Below are 22,265 nucleotides of genomic sequence, written 5' to 3'. Positions count from 1 at the left end.
GGGAACAGCAGAGGACAGGGAGAAGCAGGCTGTCTGCCAAGCAGAGGACCCAAGCGATCCCAGGACCCCGGGATCATGACCTGAGCCAAGGGCAGATACTTAACCGACTGAGCCACCCAGGTGCCCCAACAAAAACCCAAATTTAATAAAGACAATGTTCAGCTTTAAACACAAAGAACACTTCATTATTATTAGACAAAGGAGACATGGTTTAATTGTAGGCAACAAAATATGGGTGAAGGAGAAGACTGAGAGTTTGGATGTCCACAAGTGTAATACATGCCAACAGTGGGATACGCTTGCCAAGGACCTAATGCAGTATTAAGTAGCATTAATTAAAGTATCATTTGAGAAGATAATCTAATTCCGTACTCGTATCTGAGCACATGTGAAATACCGCATTTGATTCTGGGCCTTAGGACTGCTGCTCATGGTCCTGAGGGAACTGCTCCTATCAGACTAAACTTTCTTCCAGAGATAAATTATAAAACCTTGTTAAAATACAGACACAGTAACTATTTAAATATTTTGGAGATCAACCAAGACAACCAGAAGGCAGAATTCTGAGGGAGGGAGGCACAAAAGGATGAGCCTACCTTATACCTCTACTTTCTCCCTTGGGGCATCTGCAGATTTCCCACAGAGGATAAAAACCAATCAGAACGCAGACACTTTGGATAGAAACCCACAGTCTCAATAGCTGAGAAAACACACAGAAACAGTTTGTGGCTTCACATTAGCTGGAAAGAAAGGAAAAAAATTCTAGAGAGAACCACAAACTCTACATATGTACTCTGCTTAGACCCTGGTGACCGCCACCCTAGGCATGTGGGAGGTGGCTTCTCAGCCACTCCGGCTAGTACTGAAACAGAAGACAGAACCTGGAGTTTTGGTGCTGTTTTGTGTTTTAGTTGCATTTGTCCAGAATCAATACCAACTAATCACCAAAGAATTTCATTATATGAATGCTTGCCAACAAATAAAAATGGTGCTGAAATAAATATACAGGGTTAAATAACTTTTTTGAATCTCGTTATTTATCCTGGAAAAACTGTACTGACTTTTGCAGTCATGATGCAAAAAAGCAACAGTGGGTAAGACTCCTATTTGCATTAGACCAGGCAGCTGCACCAAAATGAACTAGTTGTCGCTGCACTCCTCACAACTACATACTCAGTTTTAGATTTTTTTTTTTTTTATATTCATAGAGACAGAGAGAGAGAGGCAGAGACACAGGCAGAGGGAGAAGGAGGCATCATACAGAGAGCCTGATGTGGGACTCGATCCAGGGTCTCCAGGATCACACCCCAGGCTGCAGGCGGCGCTAAACCGCTGTGCCACCGGGGCTGCCCCATACTCAGTTTTAAAAAAAACCTGAAAAGGGATGCCTGGGTGGCTCAGTGGTTAAGCATCTGCCTTTGGCTCAGGGTGTGATCCCGGAGTTCCGGGATCGAGTCCCACATCGGGTTCCCTACATGGAGCCTGCTTCTCCCTCTGCCTGTGTCTCTGCCTCTCTCTCTCTCTCATGAATAAATAAATCTTAAAAAAATTAAAAACCTGAAAAATAAAAAGCTGGTTTCACTTACTATTGTTTAAAACAAAAAGATTTTATTTATTTATTCATGGGAGACACAGAGAGGCAGAGACACAGGCAGAGGGAGAAGCAGGCTCCACGCAGGGAGCCTGATGTGGGACTCGATCCCAGGTCTCCAGGATCATGCCCTGGGCTGAAGGCGGCGCTAACCTGCTGAGCCACCCGGGCTGCCCAAAATTTGAGCTTTTAAGTGATAATCAGAATTCTAAAAAACTTATTACCATAAATATGAAGTTTAAAGACTCTTCTAATGAGCTGAGTGATATTAATGAACCTGACTTTTTGAGACTGATAATATGTGTCAATGTTTGGGAGATCTGCAAAACTCAGTAAACCATTACAGCTTTGGGGATATTGTGGGTTCAGTTCCAGACCAACACAATCAAGCAACAAATATCACAGTAAAGCCTGTCAAATTAATTTTTTGTTTTCCAGTGCATGTTCACCCTGTATTATAGTCTATTAAGTGTGCAATAATACGTATGTCAAAATAATGTACAGACCATAATTCAAAAGTACTTTATTGCTAAAAGATGCTATCAGGTGAGCTTTTCACAAGTCATAATCTTGTTGCTGGTGTAGGGTCTTGCTTGATGTGACTGCTGACTGATCAGGGTGGTGGCTGCTGAAGGCTGGGGTGGTTGTGGCAATTTCTTAAAATAAGACAATAGTGCAGTTTCCCACATCAGTTGACTCTTCCTGTCATGAACAATTTCTCTATAGCATATGATGCTTTTTAATTTTATCCACAATACAACTTTTACTAAAATTCCTTATCAACTAACTCTATGTCATGTTATAAATCCTCTGTTGCCAACAATCTTCACAGCATCTTTACCAGGATCAGTTTCTGTCTCAAGAACTCACCCCCTTTGCTCACTGGTAAGAAGCAACTCCTCATCCATTAAAGTTCTATCATGTGATTACCACAATTCAGTCCCATCTTCAGGCTCCATCCACATCTAATTCTAGTTCTCTTGCTATTTCCACCACATCTGCAGTTACTTCCCCAAGTCTTGAACTCCTCAAAAGTCCTCCATGAGGGCTGGAATCCACTTTCTCCAAAATTCTGTTAATGTTGGTATTCTGACCTCTTCCATGAATCATGAATGTTAATAGCATCGAGAATGCTGAATCCTTTCTGGAAGGCTTTCAATGTACTTTCCCCAGATCCATCAGAAGAATCACTATCTATGGCACCTAGAACCTTACAAAATGTATTTCTTAAACAATAAGACTTGAAAGTCAGAATGACTCCTTGATCCATGGGCTACAGAACAGATGCTGTGTTAGCAGGTATGAAAACAACACTCGTCTTGCACATCTTCTAATCAGAACTCTTGGGAGACCAGGTGCATTGCTGAACAGTAACATTTTGAAGGAAATCATTTTTTTCCTGAGGTCTCCATGGTAGACTTAAAATATTCAGTAAACCATATTATAAACAGATATGCTGTCATCCAGACTTTGTAGTTCCATTTACAGAGCACAGGAAGAAAAGATTTTACTTAATCCTTAAGGGCCCTAGAATTTTCAGAATGATAAATGAGCAATGGCTTCAACTTAAAGTCATTACCTGCATCAGCCCCTAACAAGAGAGTCAGCCTGTCCTTAGAGGTTTTAAAGCCAGACATCCATTTCTCCTCTCTATGAAAGTCCTAGATGGCGTCTTCTTTCAATAAAAGACAATTTTGGGATCCCTGGTGGCTCAGCGGTTGAGCTCCTGCCTTTGGCTCAGGGCGTGATCCCGGAGTCCTGGGATCCAGTCCCACGTCGGGCTCCCTGCGAGGAGCCTGCTTCTCTCCCTGCCTGTGTCTCTGCCTCTCATGAATAAATAAATAAGATCTTTAAAAAATAATAAAAAAAAATAAGGTGAGAGATGTGTACAATTCTTCCTTTCACTTGAACACTGAGGAGGCCACTGAGGGATTATTAACTGGCCTAATTTCAATATTGCTGTGTCTCAGAAAATAGGGAAGCACAAGGAGAGGGAGATAGATGAGGCAACAGCCAGCCAGTGAAATAGTCAAAACCCATACAACATTCATCTATTAAATTAACTGCCCTATATGGGTGAGGTTCATTGTGTCCCAAAATAATTAAAATAGTAATATCAAAGATCTCTAATCACAGATCACCATAACAATATAATAATAATGAAAACTTGGAACTATTGCAAGAATTACCAAAATGTGACACAAAGACACAAAGTGAGCAAATGCTATTGAAAAAATAGCACTAATAGACTTGCTCAACGCAGGGTTGCCACAAACCATTAATTCATTAAAAAAAACTCCACACATCAGAATACATGTGTAGCATAATAAACAGAAACACAATAAACGAGATATGCCCATATTTTCTAAATGAACAATGCATGATGTACAAGATTGTGAAAGATCCAAAGTGCAATATAGACCACTGGATCTTAATATAAGAATATGAAAAGTTAATTGATAGGTTTCACATTCCACACTGCAAATAACATTTAAGAAATTACTACTTGTCGAGGTGTCTGGGTGGCTCAGTTAGGTGTCCAACTCTTCAGTTGGCTCAGGTAATGATCGCAGGGTCCTGGGATCAAGCCCCATATCCAGTTCCCCCCTTCAGCAGATCGTTTGCTTGTGTTCCTCTCCCTCTGCCCCTCCCCCTGCTTGCTGTCTCTTTGCTCTCTCAAATAAATACCTAAGTCTTTTTAAAAATTACTATTTGTCAAGCTTTGGTGTAATATAAAAGAAATATATCCACAATTTTCTTAAGAGGCTATTAAAATACTCCTTTCTCTTTCAATGATATATCTATGTGATAGTAGACTTTCTTTACATACTTTTTTTTTTTTTTTTTTTTTTTATGATAGTCACACAGAGAGAGAGAGAGTGGCAGAGACATAGGCAGAGGGAGAAGCAGGCTCCATGCACCAGGAGCCCAACGTGGGATTCGATCCCGGGTCTCCAGGATCGCGCCCTGGGCCAAAGGCAGGCGCAAAACCGCTGCGCCACCCAGGGATCCCTCTTTACATACTTTAATCAAACTAATATAAGAAAACAGAGGAAGCAGAAATGAGAATCTAGTAATTTTCTATTAGCCAACTATGAAGGCAAAAATGTAAAGCAATGCGACTATTCCCATTAAAATCACTTTTGTTTTAGAAAATATTTTCACCAAGATGTTATTTATATTAAGAAGATAGTTTATTATTTTAATATTTTTAAATATTTAAAATTTTTCTGTTTGCATTTCTTTTTTTTTTTTTTAAGATTTTATTTATTTGACAGGGAGAGAGAGAACAAGCAGGGGGAGCAGCCGGCAGAGGAAGAGAAGCAGGCCTCCTGTCAAATGGGGAGCTCAATGTGGGGTTTGATCCCAGGACCCCAAGATCATGACCTGAGCTAAAGGCAAAGGCTTAACCAACTGAGCCACCCAGGCACCCCTCTGTTTGAATTCCTAACATAGAAAGTGTCAATAGATAAGACCCACTTAAAAGCTCTTTGAGAACCCTCAATCTTGAAAAGGAATCCTAAGACAAAAAATTTGAGAAGTATCATATTGCACATACAATGAAACAGGAAAATGTGGAAACACAATCAAAGAAGATGGGGCAGCCCGGGTGGCTCAGCGGTTTAGCGCCACCTTCAGCCCAGGGCCTGATCCTGGAGACCAGGGATGGAGCCCCGCATCTGGCTCCCTGCGTGGAGCCTGCTTCTCCCTCTGCCTGGGTCTCTGCCTCTTTCTCTCTGTGTGTCTCTCATGAATGAACAAATAAAATCTTTCAAAAAAAAAAAAAAAAAAAGGAGATCAACCCTAAAATAACCCAGATTTTGGAATTAGTACACAAGGATTTTATTATTTTTATTTTATTTTAATTATTTTATTTATTTTATTTTATTTTAATTATTTTAATTATTTTATTTTATTTTATTTTATTTATTTTATTCATGAGAGACACAGAGAGAGAGGGAGAGAGGCAGAGACACAGACAGAGGGAGAAGCAGGCTCCATGCAGGGAGCCTGATGTGGGACTCAATCCCGGGTCTCCAGGATCACGCCTTGGGCCAAAGGCAGGCGCTAAACCACTGAGCCACCCAGGGATCCCCATACATAAAGTTTTACTGGAATATAGCCATGCTCATTCTTTTGCTTTCTGTCTCATTCATTTACTTATCTATGGCTGCATTTGCTCTACAACTACCAGAGACATTCTATGGCCCATAAAATTATTTGGTATTATCACTCTTTACAGATAAAGTCTGGTGAACCTTGGTCTAGATCTTTTATGTTCTTACTGAATTTCTTGGCCTAGTTATATCAATTACTAAGAGAAAGTGTTAAAATCTCCAAATATGGGATCCCTGGGTGGTGCAGCAGTATACGCCTGCCTTTAGCCCAGGGCGCGATCCTGGAGACCCGGGATCGAATCCCACGTCGGGCTCCCGGTGCATGGAACCTGCTTCTCCCTCTGCCTATGTCTCTGCCACTCTCTCTCTGTGACTATCAGAAATTAAAAAAAAAAAAAAAAAAAAAAACCAACAACTCCAAATATGATTATGGATTTGTCTGCTTCTACTTTAAGTTCTCTTAATTTTTGCTTGATGAATTTTTTGAACCTATGTTACTGGGCACTTCTACAATCATGATGGTTCTGTCTTCCTGATAAATTAACCCTATTATTATTATGTAATAATATCTATTATTATGATGTAATAATCTCTATCTCCGGTAGTAACCACTGTCTTAAAGTCTACTTTCTCTAATATTAATAAAGATACTCAGATTTCTTAATCTCTTATGCTTACTGCTTGTGTGGTATATCTTTTCCTTTTTATTTCCTCAAAGATTTATTTATTTGAGAGACAGCATGTGCACACAGGCAAGAGCAGAGAGAGAAAGAATCTCAAGCAGACTCCCTGCTAAGCACAGAGACCAACGCAGAGCTTGATCTCACAACCCTGAGATCATGACCTGAGCTGAAATCAAGAGTCAGATGCTTAACTGAGCCACCCAGGAGCCCCAGTGTACCTTTTTTTACCCTTTCCCTTTCAGTGTATATCTTTTTTAGATTTTAAAATGTATTTCTTATAGGTGGTTCATGGATGATGTCTTGCTTTTTATACATTCTGACAGTATGCTTTTTGAATGGAGTATTCATTTAACTCCTATTTTTCCTCTGCTTTTAAGATAGTCTATCATTCTTTAAACATTTTTAAAAGATTTTATTTATTTATTCATGAGAGATGCAGAGACATAGGCAGAAGGAGAAGCAGGCTTCCTGCAGGAAGCCTAATGCAGGACTCAATCCCAGGACCCTGGGATCATGACCTGAGCCGAAGGCACTCAACCACTGAGCCACCTAGGTGCCCCTCATTCTTTAAACATTTTTATTATGATGTGCCTTGTAGTTTCCCTCATGTTTACTCTCCTTGGGGTATGCTGAGCTACTGAGATCTGTGTGTTTATAGGTTTCATCAAATTTAATTTTTTTTCTGGTCATTATTTCTTCAGAAGGTTTGGCTCTTCCAATTATATTGGGCCTGCTAAAGTTCTCCCAGAGCTCATCCATGCTCTGTCCATTTTTTTTCCTGTGTTTTTTTTTATTTTCTCTCAGTGGAGTTTTGCTACCACATCCTCAAGTTCACTAATCTTTTTTCCTGCAATGTCTAATGGCATAATATACATTCTTTTCAAGTTCATCAAGACAGGGCATTTGCCACACCATAAAATAAATCTCAGTAAATATAAATATTAATATCTTCAAAATTAAATTAGAAATCAGTAATAAGAAGCGCTCTAGGAAAAAAGCTCACAAATATCTAGAAATTAAACATTTATAATTTTATAAATTAGAAAGTATTTTTAAATAAATGATAAAAATACAATATATCAAAATTTTGGGGATGCAACTAAAGCAGTGCTTAGAGGGAAATTTATACCTTTAATATTTACATTTAAAAATAAGCAATAGGGATCCCTGGGTGGCGCAGCGGTTTGGCGCCTGCCTTTGGCCCAGGGCGCGATCCTGGAGACCCAGGATCGAATCCCACATCGGGCTCCCGGTGCATGGAGCCTGCTTCTCCCTCTGCCTGTGTCTCTGCCTCTCTCTCTCTCTGTAACTATCATAAATAAATAAAAATTAAAAAAATAAATAAATAAAAAAAATAAAAATAAAAATAAGCAATACAGTTTGGTTAGCTCAGTTAGAAGACCATGCAACACTTGACCTTGGGGTCATGAGTTCAAGCCCATGTTACATGCAGAGATTACTTAAGTAAATAAACTTCAAAACAATTTTTTTTTTCAAAACAATTTTTAAAAATAAACAATACAGGGCAGCCTGGGTGGCTCAGCGGTTTAGCACCGCCTTCAGCGCAGAGCGTGATCCTGGAGACCCGGGATCGAGTCCCACGTTGGGCTGCCTGCTTGGAGCCTGCTTCTCCCTCTGCCTGTGTCCCTGCCTCTCATTCTGTGCCTCTCATGAATAAATAAAATCTTTAAAAAATAATAATAAATAAACAATACAAAATTAATGATGTTCTACCTTAGGAGCAAGGTAAACCCAAAGTAATTAGAAGGAAGAAAATTAAGACACACACACACAAAAGACAATGAAAACAAGTTAACTAAGCTAAAATTTGGCTTACTGTCAGTGCAGCTGCTACAGGAAACAATTTGGCAGATCCTCAAAAGGTAAAACAGAGTTACCATATGATCTAGCAAGTCCACTCCTAGGTATATAACCAAGAAAAATGAAAATATATGTCTACACAAAAACTTGTATATGAATGTTCATATCTGCATTATTCATAATAGCCAAAAAAGTGTAAATAACCCAAATGTCCATCAAATTACAAATGTATAAATAAAATGTGGTATGCCTACATAATGGAATACACTTAGCAATAAAAAGTAATACTATGACATGGATAAATCTTGAAAACATTATGCTAAATGAAAAAAACACAAAAGACCACCTATTATATAATCATTATTATGAAATATTAATATGAAATGCCCAGAACAGGCAAATATATATATTATACACACACACACACACACACACACACACACACACACAGAAAGTAGAATGTTAATTGCTTTGGCCTGGGGAAGTTGGAGAAAAATGGTATGTATCTTTTGGGGACAATGAAAATGTTCTAAAACTGAGGTGATGGTTTTATAACTCTGTGAATATACTAAAAGCCAATGAATTGAACCTTTAAATTGGATGAATTGTATGGTATATGAATTGTATCACAATAAGGCTGTCATTCTAAAAAAGTTGGATCACTGAGATTTTTTATATATTTTTTATAAACCCACTAGACTGATGAAGGGAAAGCAAACAAAAGAGAGAAGACATAAATTACCAATTGTAGAAATTAAAGATGATCCAGATCTTATAAGACTATAAAAAGAATACAGGGCAATATTATAAACATCTTTATCCAATACATTTGACTCTTAGAAGAACTGGACCAATTCACTGAAACATACCACTTAGCCAAACAGACTTAAAATAAAATAAAAAATCTGAATAGCTCTAAAGCCATTAAAGAACTTGAGTTAATTGCCAAATACTCCACCAAAGAAAACTCCAGGCCAAAACGGCATCACTGGTGAATTCTACCACATTTAGGACAGGACAAAACAAAACAATCTTTTTTTTTTTTTTTTTTTTTTTTTTTTAAAAACAAAACAATCTTACACAAACCATTCAGAAAACAGAGCAGTAAGGAATATCTTTCAACCCGTTTTATGAAGTCAACATAATGTGGATGCCAAAATTAGATAACTATGTATTTAAAAAGAAGTTACAGATTATTTTGATCAAGACAGACCCCCAAATCTTTAATACAATGCCAGTCAATCAAAACCAGCAATATATTAAAATGATACATGATCAAGTAGGGTTTATCACAGTAACTCACAGTACTCTAACATTCAAAAATCAAACAATGCAATTCATCATATTAACAAGATATAGGAGGAAAAAACAAACGATCATTTCAACAAATAGAGAAAAACATTTGACAAAATTCAACAACCATTCATGGTAACAACTCTCAACAAAACTGGAACAGAAGGGAAGTTCCTCAACTTGATACCATTAAGAAAACAAACAGGCAAGCCACAGTTTGGGAGAAAATATTTGTAAAACACACCTCACAAGAAGCTCATATATTATAACTACGTAATTATGTAATATAAATTATATTTAATAAAAAAGAAAATTCTGTACTTCCAAGTTTTCTGTATACTTGAGATTGTTTCAAAAAGGATTTTTTGAGTTTTATTTTCTTTAGAGAGACAGCGAGAGAGCATGCAGGGGAGGAGGAGAGGAAGACAGAGAGGGAGACTCTTAAGCAGGCTCCATGCTCAGGGCAGAACTGGACTCCGTACTCTTGATCTCACAACCCTAAAATCATGATTTGCACCAAAACCAAGAGATGTTTAAACAATTCAGCCACCCAGTTGCCCCTAGATGGCTTTACAAGGTTTTTTTTTTTAAAGATTTTATTTATTTGAGAGAGAGAGAGAGCGCGCATGCATGCATAACCGGGAGAAAAGGCAGAGGGAGAATCGGAGTGCCCACTGAGCAGGGAGCCCTAGGGCTTGATCCTGGGACCTCAGGGTTATGACCTGAGCCTAAGGCAGATGCCTAACCACTGAGCCACCTAGGCACTTGATTGCTTCAGGAGTTTTTAAGCTTAAACACACACACACACACACACACACACACACAGATACATGACCAGGCCGAACTCAGTTAATGAATCAGAATCTCTGGGGATTATATGATTTATATTTTAAAAAGTCTTTAAAGTTTTCAATATAGGGACGACTGGGTGGCTCAATGGAGAGTCTGCTTCTCCCTCTCCCTCTCCTCCTCCCCCAACTCATGTTCTCTCTCACTATCTCTCTCAAATAAAAAAATTTTTTTAATAAAATCTTAAAAAAAGGGGGGGGGGGGTGCAGCCCGGGTGGCTCAGCGGTTTAGCACCGCCTTTGGTCCAGGGCGTGATCCTGGAGTCCCAGGATCAAGTCCCATGTCAGGCTCCCTGCATGAAGCCTGCTTCTCCCTCTGCCTGTGTCTCTGCCTCTCTCTCTCTGTGCCTCTCATGAATAAATAAATAAAATCTTAAAAAAAAAAAAAAGAATTTTCTGTATTTCATGCAGCTACACAAAATAAACTAGGTGTTCAGGATAAGACAACTATGATTCATAGCTCCTGATTTCAAGATTCTATGTTCACTAATACAAACTGTTTCTATTAATATTATAATAAATAGGTTTTATGGTAAATAAATGTTCATGTGAACTTATAAAATCCTTTACTAATAAAATTTTTACCAACTTTATATTTGGTGTTATGATATGAATTTTTTTTTTCTAAGATTTTATTTATTTATTTGAGACAGAGACGGAAAGAGAGAAGCAAACTCCCCGCTGAGCAAAGAGCCCAATGCTGGGCTTGATCCTGAGACCCTGGGATCATGACCTGAGCCAAAGGCAGACGCTTAACCAACTGAGCCACTCAGGTGCCCCTATGATATGAATTTGCCAATGTTCTTAAGAAATCAAAAGACACTGGATTTTCTTTCTTTTTTTTTTCTCTTTCTTTTCTTTCTTTTCTTTTCTTTCTTTCTTTCTTTCTTTCTTTCTTTCTTTCTTTCTTTCTTCTTTCTTTCTTTCTTTCTTTCTTTCTTTCTTCTTTCTTTCTTTCTTTCTTTCTTTCTTTCTTTCTTTCTTTCTTTCTTTCTTTCTTTTTTTAGAGAGGGGAAAAGAGAATGAGGAGGGGTAGAGAAAGTGGGAGAGAGAAAGAATTCCAAGCAGGCTCCAGGCCCAGCACAGAACACAACACAGGGCTCAAACTCATGTGAGATCACGACCTGAGCTAAAATTAAGAGTAAGACACTTAACCAACTGAGCCACCAAGGCACTGCAAGATAATGGAATTTAAATAAAAACTTAAAAAAAAAAAAAATCTCAAAGGGGATCCCTGGGTGGTTCAGCGGTTTCACGCCTGCCTTTGGCCCAGGGCGTGATCCTAGAGTCCCGGGATCGAGTCCCGCGTCAGGCTCCCTACATGGAGCCTGCTTCTCCCTCTGCCTGTGTCTCTGCCTCTCTCTCTATGTCTATCATAAATAAATAAAAATAAATCTTTAAAAAAAAATCTCAAAGTCAATGCTGGATTTAAGAACTGCTACGCATTTTACTGAGACCAAGAAATCCATAGACCCTGCGAGGAGGACATATTCACCACGGTAATGGCAAACTCCTTAGATACACTAAATAATATCCTAATGTACACTAAATAATACACTAATAATACACTAAGTAATGAGATGGTTATTCAATCCGATCTGGTTTTTATCCCCATAGAATTTTGCATAGCAGGACACCTGAGTGGCTCAGTGGTTGAGCTCCTGCCTTTGGCTCAGGGCGTGATCCTGGGGTTCTGGGATCGAGTCCCACATCGGGCTCCCTGCATGGAGCCTGCTTCTCACTCGGCCTGTGTCTCTGCCTCTATCTCATGAATAAATAAAATCTTAAAAAAAAATTTTTTTTTTTGCATGGCATATTTTATCGCAATACTTACTGGTGCTACTATTTTTCCCGTCTGTCCAACTTGCATGTCATTGGGAACAAAGCCAGCATCAACAGCAGCACGAGAAGCACCAACTAGAGGGGAAAACATATTTGTCATTTTTTTTAAGCTCTGTTAGTCAGCTGGCTGGGATATTCACTACTATATACAAAGGCACTGGTAAGTACAATCAGAATTTATTTTATAAAGCCCTTATTTAAAAAAAAATCTCCTTATCAGGGATCAAGAATTCTAAAATGAAGTACTAGTGCATTTTATACACAAAACTTCAAGAAATGCCTTCTACTTATACCCAAGGATTTAAGATTTTAAATTTGGCTGAAGTCTTCTGCTTGCTTTATCAAAAAGGTATCCAGGCATTCATAAAACATACACTATAACCTGGCATGCCATTATACAATGATTCTTTAGGCAGTAACTTCACAACTCTTGAAGGTACTATGGTATCATTATCTCCTATGATTAAAGACAAGTTACAAAAAAAATAAATAAATACAAGTTACACATAACAAGTTACACTATCTAAAAAAAAAGAGAGAAGTTAAGTAGCCTTCTATCCTCCTTCAGCAGGAGTGAACAAGGCGCCCTGTACTTGGAGTAAGGTCGCTCCTCTCACAGCAGGGTTCAAGAAGGAGCCTCAGGTCCTCTTCACCTTCATCTAGAGGGGACATGAGGAAGCCACAGACAGCACTCCGTACTGCCTCCTAACGTGCAGTCTCAATACTACCTGAGTAAGTGACGACTGGTCACATCCTGCTCTTTACTTACTTCAATCACTACAATAAGGCCCAGACTCCAAGGTTATCCTTCATAATCCACAGACTAATCTCCGAATGCCCTGTATGCTCCCTAATGTATACCCATCTTCCCACTTATGTAGATGCTCCCTGAGGACAATGATTCCCCTGCAGTTCTCTCCAACTGATGTTGCTCTTTTCTGCCACCATCTTTATAACGCTGGGCATGGAGATGGGACTCTTCATTTACACCTTCAGGAAGTTCTCCCTCCTTCCTCCTTAAAAGCTTTCAGCTGAGAATCTCACATCATCAGATCATGTCACCCATTTATTGCTTTGTCAGCTATTAACCACAAGCCAAGCTCCTTCATTTCTCAATGACTTTTAGCTTCTGGGCCATTGCCACTTTCTCCAATACTAGTCTTAATTCTCAGATATTTCAACACCTGGCCTCATAGTTCCTTAAATAACTCTTCTCCAGTCATTTATGTCCTCAGCCACACCCACGGTCAGATCCCCAACCTTTCCATTACCAATATCCCTTGACAATCTCAATTTCCACTGTCTCTCTGTGACTTACTCTTTCTGGCTCACTCCTTTAGCACCCAACTCCCAACAATCCTCTGACCTCACTGGGATCTGTATTTCTTTCTTTCTTTCTTTCTTTTTTATTAAGCTTTTATTTATTTAATTGAAAGAGAAAGCAGAGAGAGTGAGCAAATACATGACAGGGGTGGAAAGGCACGGGGGGGGGGGGGGGGGGGAAGCAGACTCCCTGCTGAGCAAGGAGCCTGATGCCAGGGCTCAATCCCAGGACCCTGGGATTATGGCCTGAGCCAAAGGCAGACAACTCAACTGACTGAGCCACCCAGGCGCTCCAGGATCTACATTTTATTCACTGTCCCTCTCTCCCACTATGTTGTCTCCTGTTTACCTGGCTTAAATTCTATGATCAATGGCTCTAATCACTTCATTGCCTATGCCTTCAATCTCCTTGCCTTCACCATCACACTCAACTAGAAAAACCTCTATCTCTGGTTAACTTATTAAGCAATCTCTATACCTTTTCTATACCTGGTCCCCGTAGTTCAGCATAATTGGAGAAAAACACCAACACTAAGCTGTGTTAACTGGGTTTTACTATAAATAAATAGGCCTTCATTCTCTGTTTCCTGAACTATAATTTTGTATCTTTTCTTCTCTCGTCAACCTTCCAATACTCTAACACCCCATTCAGCTGATGACCTTGCTTCCTATTTCACTTAAGAAATTGAAATCATCACAAGCAAATTTTCACATGTTCCAACTAACATACACATTAACCTGGTCCATATACTTCTTTGCCTAATTAAGGACATCACTCCAGCAACTCTCCCTTCCCTCTCCTATGTAATTAATTTTTCCCTCTCACTGAAGCATTCCCATAGCACAGAAGTATGCTGTTGGTCCCATTCTCCCCTAAATACTGTTCATTTCTCTGTTTTCTCATACAGCAAAATCTCTCTATAAAGAGTTATCTGTATTCACTGATTCCAATTCCAGGCCCCCCAATCTATTTCTAAAAACTTTTCTTTTAAAAAGATATGAGAGAGAGAGAGAGAGAGAGAGAGAGAGAGACACCATGAGCAGAGGAGGGCATAGGGAGAAGTAGACTCCCCACCAAGCAGGGAGCCAGATGTGGGGCTCAATCTCAGAACTCTGGGATCATGACCTGAGCTGAAGGCAGATGCTTAACCGACTGAGCCACCCAGGTGCCCCTCTAAAAACTTCTTTATTAAACCACAACACATATACAGAAACACATACAAATCACAAATGTAATACTCAATGGCTTATCATAAAGTGAATGCAATCATGTAAGGACTACGTTGGACTATTCTTTTAAATCCATTCCACTCAAGTTTTTGCCCCCACTACTCCCCTAAAACTGTTTAGCCAGTGACCTCTAAGTAGATAAATCAATTAGTCACTTTATGTCCTCATCTTCCTTGATCTATTACAGTATTTGACAAAAACACTTCACTTGGATTCCAAAATATCATGCTCTCTGTTCTGGTTTTCCTGCCTTACATACCACTCCTTTTTGGTCTTCTTTCTCTCCTTCTCCTCTACCAAGAGTCTCTAGGGCTCCTGGGACCTTTTTTTTTTTTTTTTTTTTTTTTTTAAATTTACACTCACTTCCTTGGTGATGCCATCCAGTGTCATGGCTTCAAATACCACCGAAACGCAACTGATTCCCAAATTTATTCTCCAGCCCAAAGTTCTCCAATGAATTCCACGTTCCAATGCCAACAGTTTAACAGACATCTCTACCTGTATGTTTACTGTTAGTGCAAAACTTAATATGCCCAAAACAATTCCTGATTTCTCCCTGGAACCTGTGCTTGGGGTCTTGACCATCTCAGCTAATAGTAACTTCTTCCTACCAACTGCCAAATAAAAACTCTCCCTCATCATACATATAACCCATCTGTCAAGAAATCCCAGTGTTTCTTTACCTTCAACTATATATCCTCTTTTTTTTTTTTTCAATTATATATCTTTTTTTTTTTTTTTAATTCATGATAGTCACACACACACACAGAGAGAGAGAGAGAGAGAGAGAGAGAGGCAGAGACACAGGCAGAGGGAGAAGCAGGCTCCATGCACCGGGAGCCCGACGTGGGATTCGATCCTGGGTCTCCAGGATCGCGCCCTGGGCCAAAGGCAGGCGCCAAACCACTGCACCACCCAGGGATCCCTCAACTATATATCCTAATACTACTTCTCCCCACATCTACTGCTACTAACCTGGTCCAAACCACTAGTATCTCTCACCTGAAGGATTAAAATAGCCTCCTAATTGATCTTCCTGTTAATGCACGTAATCTCCTACACTCTATGCTCAAAATCGCAGCTTGAGTGTCAGGTCATGTGACTCTTCTACTCAAATCTTTCAATGGTTTCCCATTTTATCCAGAGAAAAGCAATCTCTCTACGAAGACATGCAATGCCCTGTGTGGTTTGGTCTATCACTCCCACTCGTATCTCTTACTACTCTCCCTTTTTGTACTTTCCATTCCAGCCACACTGGCCTCCTTGCTATTCATCACATAAACCAAACACACTTCTCCCTTAGTTGGACTCTTTGTACTTTACTGGTCCCTTTACCTGAAACATTCTCTCTCTTTCAGATCTCCTCAGGGCTTGCTTCCTCACCTCCATCAAACCTTTGTTCAGTTCTCTCCTTTTTAAGGCCTCCTCTGACTATCTTACTTAAAGCTGCATCCTCCCTCTCCAAACTCCATCACACTCAACTAGAAAAATCTTCATCTCCAAACTCCTCCTCCTCTTCATAGCATTTTACCCTCTAACATCCTAATTTATTATTTACTAATTTATTGTGTTTAGTATCTATGGTTGGCAGAAAAATGGCCCCTCCGAAGATATATTCACTTTCTAATCCCCAGAATTTATATTACCAACATGGCAGCAGATATAAAGTTAAGGATCTTAAGAGAGGGTGCTTATCCTCAATTATCTAAGTAGTCCCTAAATGTCACCACATGTATTCTTATAAGAGGGATACAGAAGGAGATTTGATACAGATATACAGAGAAGAAGGTGATATGAAGACAGAGGCAGAGACTGGAGTGATGCAGCCACATGCCTAGGAATGTTGGGGCAGCCTCTAAATACTGTAAATGAACAGATTTGCTCCCAGAGTGTGGTCCTGCCAACACCGTAATTTCAACATACTCTGGCCTCTAGTACTGTAAGGGATTAATTTTCTGTTGTTTTAAGCCACCCGAGTTTACAGCAATTTGTTACAGTACCCACAGGAAACTAATACAAGTCTAGTCTCACCCAAATACAAATTTAACTTCCACAAAGGCAGAGACTTTGCTTATTTTTGCTCACTGCCATTTCCCAGTTCCTAAAATAATGCCTGACATATGGCAGACACTCAATAAACATTTGTTCAATTTTTTTTTTTAATTTTTATTTATTTATGATAGTCACACAGAGAGAGAGAGAAGCAGAGACATAGGCAGAGGGAGAAGCAGGCTCCATGCACCAGGAGCCCGACGTGGGATTCGATCCCGGGTCTCCAGGATCACGCCCCGGGCCAAAGGCAGGCGCTAAACCGCTGCGCCACCCAGGGATCCCTACATTTGTTCAATTAAAGAATATATGAGGGGATCCCTGGGTGGCACAGCAGTTTGGCGCCTGCCTTTGGCCCAGGGCGCGATCCTGGAGACCCGGGATCGAATCCCACGTCTGGCTCCCGGTGCATGGAGTCTGCTTCTCCCTCTGCCTGTGTCTCTGCCTCTCTCTCTCTGTGACTATCATAAAAAAAAAAAAAAAAAAAAAGAATATGAATGAGGGGCACCTGGGTGGCTCAATCAGTTAAGCTTCTGCCTTCGGTTCAGGTCATGATCCCAGGGTCATGGGAATGACCCCCCACATTAGGCTTCCTGCTCAGTGGGGAGCTTGCTTCTCCCTCTCCCTCTGCCCCTCTCCCTACTTGTGCCTTCTGTGTCTCCTGCTCTCTCAAAAACATAAAATCTTAGGGACACCTGGGTGTTTCAGTAGTTGAGCGTCTGCCTTTGGCTCAGAACATGATCCCAGAGTCCCAGGATCGGGGTCCCCGCGAGGAACCTGCTTCTCCCTCTGCCTATGTCTCTGCTTCTCTCTCTCTGTCTCTCATGAATAGATAAGTAAAATCTTTAATTAAAAAAAAAAAACCTTAAAAGAAGGATAAATGAATGAAATAAACACCCTCAAATAAAACCATCTGATTATAGAGTCAATACCATGCCTTCATTCAGATAAACAAAAGCATAACCTAGAAAGTTACAACAAAACTCCTAAAAGGGGGAAGAAAGAAAAGAATGGAGACTTTTTTTTTTAGAGAGGCAGAGTGGGGGTGGGAGAGAGAGGGAGGGAGGGGGAGAGAGAGAGAGAGAGAGAGAGAGAGAGAGAGAGAATGAAAATCTTAAGCAGACCCTATGCTCAGCTTGGAGCCTGACATGAGGCTTGATCTCACAATCCTGAGATCATGACCTGAGCCAAAATCAGAAGTTGGATGCTTAACCAACAGACCCCCGCCCCCAGGAGCCCCATTGTAAAAAGAATATATTCATGTAATAGTTCTATAATTTAAAAAAATTTCCAATTCTGATTTTTCAAAAACCATTCCACTCTCATCAGTACATTTTTAATACGTCCTATCTTTCCTCTAAATGATTAACTATAATTTTTAAATAATGTTAATTTCTATTTTTATGAGAGATTTATATTACACTACCAATAAAGAGAAAAAACAAAGGCATTCCTGAATCTGAAGTAGGTACTGAAGCTGACATTTAAATTTTTTTTTTAATGGAAAAACAACAAAGGTTTTGCAAATATAGTGTCACATAAACAATAAAAAAGCACAAGGGACCCTCTCTGCACTGAATGCTATACCCTTTACCTGGAGACTAAGAAAAATCATTTCAGAGAGAAAATCTGAAAATCAAATAAAGCTCATCTGCAGCCTTGAGTGACTCACATATAAATGAAGTTAGAAAAAATACTTCCAACAAAAAGGGAGTAATTTTTTACTCAAGAAAATAACTTTACCTGCAGCATGTAGTTGATCTGCCAAATCATATAACAACTTAAAGTTCTCTCCACTCTTCAAACCCCGACCTTATTAAGTTGGGAAAAAGAAACAACAAATTAAGTAAACATAAACCCCAATCTATAATGGAAACATAAACTCCATTCTATACAGCTATGGAGATGACTTGTGCCATGCTCCCCCTGGTGCTAGCCATACCGATGTGCATCTGAGAGCCCAAACTAGGTTATTAAGCTCATGGTTTCATTTTCCTAATTGGTAAAATCGGAATAATACTTGCAACTTATCTACTTCTTACATCTGAAAAAAAATATCTGTGCTCCTCTATAATAAACACTAATAAAATCAAAGTATTTTTAAGTATACAACATCTTTTAAAATTAATAAATTACAATATTCCACTTACCACCAGATACTACCACTTTGGCACCAGTTAGCTCTGGTCGATCACTTTTTGTTAATTTCTGGTCAAGCCATTCTGCTATCCCCACTGAGGAAGTACTTGATGCTGTGTACATTGATACAGATAACAGTGGCTGGGAGTTAAAATTCAGTAACAGTAACTTTTAAGAGAAACACATAAAGAATTAATTCCATGAAATTTAAGCTTGTTAGTTACTGTGAATTTTTTGTGCTTCTAATTTTATTCTCTGTTTTTTTGGAAAGAATTGAAGGGATTAGATTCCAGCCTTCACAAAAAAAAAAAAAAAAAAAAAAAAAAAAAGATTCCAGCCTTCACCTCATTAGCTATATGTCTTTTGAGAAGTTACTTAATTTTGAGTCTATCTATAAAACTGGAATAACCCTCTATGAGGTCCAAGTAAGATATCTATAAATATTAAAGAATAACACCCTCTCTACATTCACTAGCAATTACATTCTTTTATTATACCAAGTCTCTCAAGTATTATAATAGGAAACAGTAAGAGAAAGTAAAACTAAACACCCCTTTGATCTATCCTAGTACCAAAAATTATATGATAAAGGCACATTATAAATATTTCTTATTTTTGGAATGCTTGGAAATATTATTTAGACTGAGCTCTCAGACAGTCTGCATTAGAAATTTAACCAGAGGCCATCTCTTATTCTTTTTTTTTTTTTTTTTTCTTATTCTAATATAATCAGTGAACTAAAAACCAAGAAACAAAACCAAACAAAAAACTTCAAATGAACACTCACCCTTTTCTGAACTGGCACTACCTCCACTTGTTGCTGCAGCTTCAAAAGATGTTCCTCGGACAGAAAACACCTTCACGGTCTCATCGCACTTCACTGTACATATAGCATTGCCTGAAATACACATTTATTTTTTAAAAATCACCCATGGAAGGCAAGTATTCCTTTGAGGTTCAGAATTTACTTCATGAAAAGAAGAAATAAATAACTGTGGACCAGTTGTTTTCTACCTCTACTAGGTACACGAAAAAGTACAATAACATTAAAGAAACGTATCAGTAGTTATTTATATAACCTTGGGTATTTTTACAAGTAGGACAAGGGTTCCTGGAAGCAAGAAATTGGAATAACCTAGGCAGCCACACTAATAAGGCATACTCTTCCTAAAAGGAATATAGACAAAAGCTTCCTTCTCCAAAAACACAGTCAGTAACTCAACAATATGAGAATGCAGCTACTAGGCTTGCTAAAAGAGGAAAATAAATGAAAACATGATAGGGCATAAAGAACAAGAGGTGTGATATGCCAGGATTTTAAAAGAATTTAAGACATTTATTATGGATTAGCAATCACATAAGAGTGACCTAAACTTCACCCATATTTCCCCTAACTCTACTAAAGATGAAAGATCTAATTTGAGAATTGACCATTAAATTGAAACACACAACTGCACTCAGAAAGAACAAAGAGTTCACTGCCTTCTCTAGCCCCACTAGGGACCAGTGGGCTTACAAAAGATCAACTAGAGACACTGAAATGAATTTCCTAATGCAGATGGAAACGGAGTAGAAGCTGTGAAGATTAAGAATACTATATATTTTTTTAAGTTAAAGTTTTGCTTCTTCAGGTGCCACTAACAAAATATATTGAATAATGAATCTAATTTTTATTGATGACTGGAAAAATCTCATCGCTCTATAAACTGAATAAGCAAGAAAGAACTGTGCTCTGAATCTATTAAAAAGAATTTCATGTCATGGTCTAGAAGCAATTCTAAGATTAAGATTTGTCTCAAAAACCTTAGGGATGCCTGGGTGGCTCAGTGGTTAAGCATCTGCCTTCAGCGCAGGGCATGATCCTGGGGTCCTGAGATCAAGTCCCACATTGGGCTCCCTACATGGAGCCTGCCTCTCCCTCTGCCTATGTCTCTGCCTCTCTCTGTCTCTCATGAATAAATAAATAAAATCTTTAAGAAAAAAAAAAACAAAAAAAACCTTTAAGATGGTCCATTTAAAGCAAGTGTATGACTTGTTTAAAATCCTATCTTCAAATTAATTTCTGCTTTTAAAATTCATGAAAAGTTAACAGGTTGATTAATTCTTTTCCTTGGGTACTCACCTGCATAAATAGTTCTCACAAATGTGTCAGGAGACTTGATTGCAATGATGTCAGAAATTGGAGCAACATCAAGTTTGGCTGCTATTCTGGGCAAAAGGTTCTAAAAGCAAAAATAGTGAATTACACACATACACACTTACAGATGGCTATCAACTATCGACACTAACATTTTCTAAATGCATATTCTGTAGAAATTTTAATTCAAATATTTTTTATTTCATATGCATCTTTAGACATACCAAAACTTCAAGCTTTTTGGATAGTCTTTGAGATTAATTAAGAGTTTTATGAGTTATACAGTAATAAACCATCTTAACTCAGTATGTTGAATTATAAGATACGATATTTGCTTTAATGAACATCACTCACAAAGTATGACCATCTTGGATTACTGAATTTAGGTAAAACAGAAAAATATTTAAAAGAGTAATAAAATTCTCAAGTACTAGAAAATATTATACATGTATATATTTACTTAATATATATGAAAGAAAAAATCTCAAAGCAGACATTTCGCCTTATTAAAAATCAATATTACATCAAAAAGATCAAAACTAACCTAAATACCCATCAACAGAGGATAGGCTTCTTAGTTATACCTCATCTATATCATGGAATCCTATGTAACCATAAAACAAACAAGAATGAGAAAGGTGAAGCACAGCCTGTATAATACATACGGGAGCAACAAAATTAATGTAAATGCTTTTCCTTGTATATGCATACAACATCTCTCTGACATAGGTATGTGTGATAACTTTGCCCTCACTAGTAGAGATCTCTGGGAAAGCCACAATATCCCCAGGTCTCAGTTACTTCACCTCACCAATGACAGAAAGAGAATTCCTAGCCTTTAGTCTAAAATTCTAAACCCTAGGGCTCTAGAACAGAATTTTAGTGAAGACAGAATGTCCATACTTTCTGGATTCAAAGGTTTCTATCATCTAAATGTAATCCAAAAAGTTAAGTATTGCTTTCTTTTTCAAGTTAAGATTTATTTATCTGAGAGAGGTCGCACACGTGTCCCCCACCAGGAGGGCGGAGGGGGGGGCAGAGGAAGAATGAGAAGTAGACTCTATGCCAAGCAGGGAGACCAGCTGGGGGCTCCATCCCAGGACCCTGAGATTGTGATCTGAGCCTAAGCCAGTCCCTTAACCGACTGAACCACCCAGGCGCCCCACATTGCTTTTATCAAACAAATGGAAA

The 22,265-nt window shown here is 38.8% G+C and overlaps 1 protein-coding gene across 4 annotated transcripts in view; it reads right to left on the bottom strand.

Moving 5' to 3' along the window:
* The window catches only part of ETFA (electron transfer flavoprotein subunit alpha), a 77,231-nt gene that overhangs the window by 32,741 nt on the left and 22,225 nt on the right, over positions 1-22,265 (bottom strand). For 2 of the 4 annotated variants that reach the window (XM_025472079.3, XM_049104335.1), the window contains exons 5-9: positions 21,060-21,159; positions 19,725-19,835; positions 18,949-19,050; positions 18,542-18,610; positions 12,189-12,271 (exon numbers count right to left, since the gene is read on the bottom strand). In XM_025472079.3, coding sequence (XP_025327864.1) covers positions 12,189-12,271; positions 18,542-18,610; positions 18,949-19,050; positions 19,725-19,835; positions 21,060-21,159 — 465 coding nt within the window. Of the gene's footprint in view, positions 1-2,090; positions 3,440-12,188; positions 12,272-18,541; positions 18,611-18,948; positions 19,051-19,724; positions 19,836-21,059; positions 21,160-22,265 lie in introns of those variants that run through there. The other 2 variants (XM_049104336.1, XM_049104334.1) reach the window with 2 other exon arrangements.

The sequence above is a fragment of the Canis lupus genome, chromosome 30 (assembly GCF_003254725.2).
Source record: "Canis lupus dingo isolate Sandy chromosome 30, ASM325472v2, whole genome shotgun sequence".
Classification (NCBI taxonomy): Eukaryota; Metazoa; Chordata; class Mammalia; order Carnivora; family Canidae; genus Canis; species Canis lupus.
Note: the sequence above shows the minus strand (reverse complement) of the source record. Positions and strands in the feature narration are given on the sequence as shown.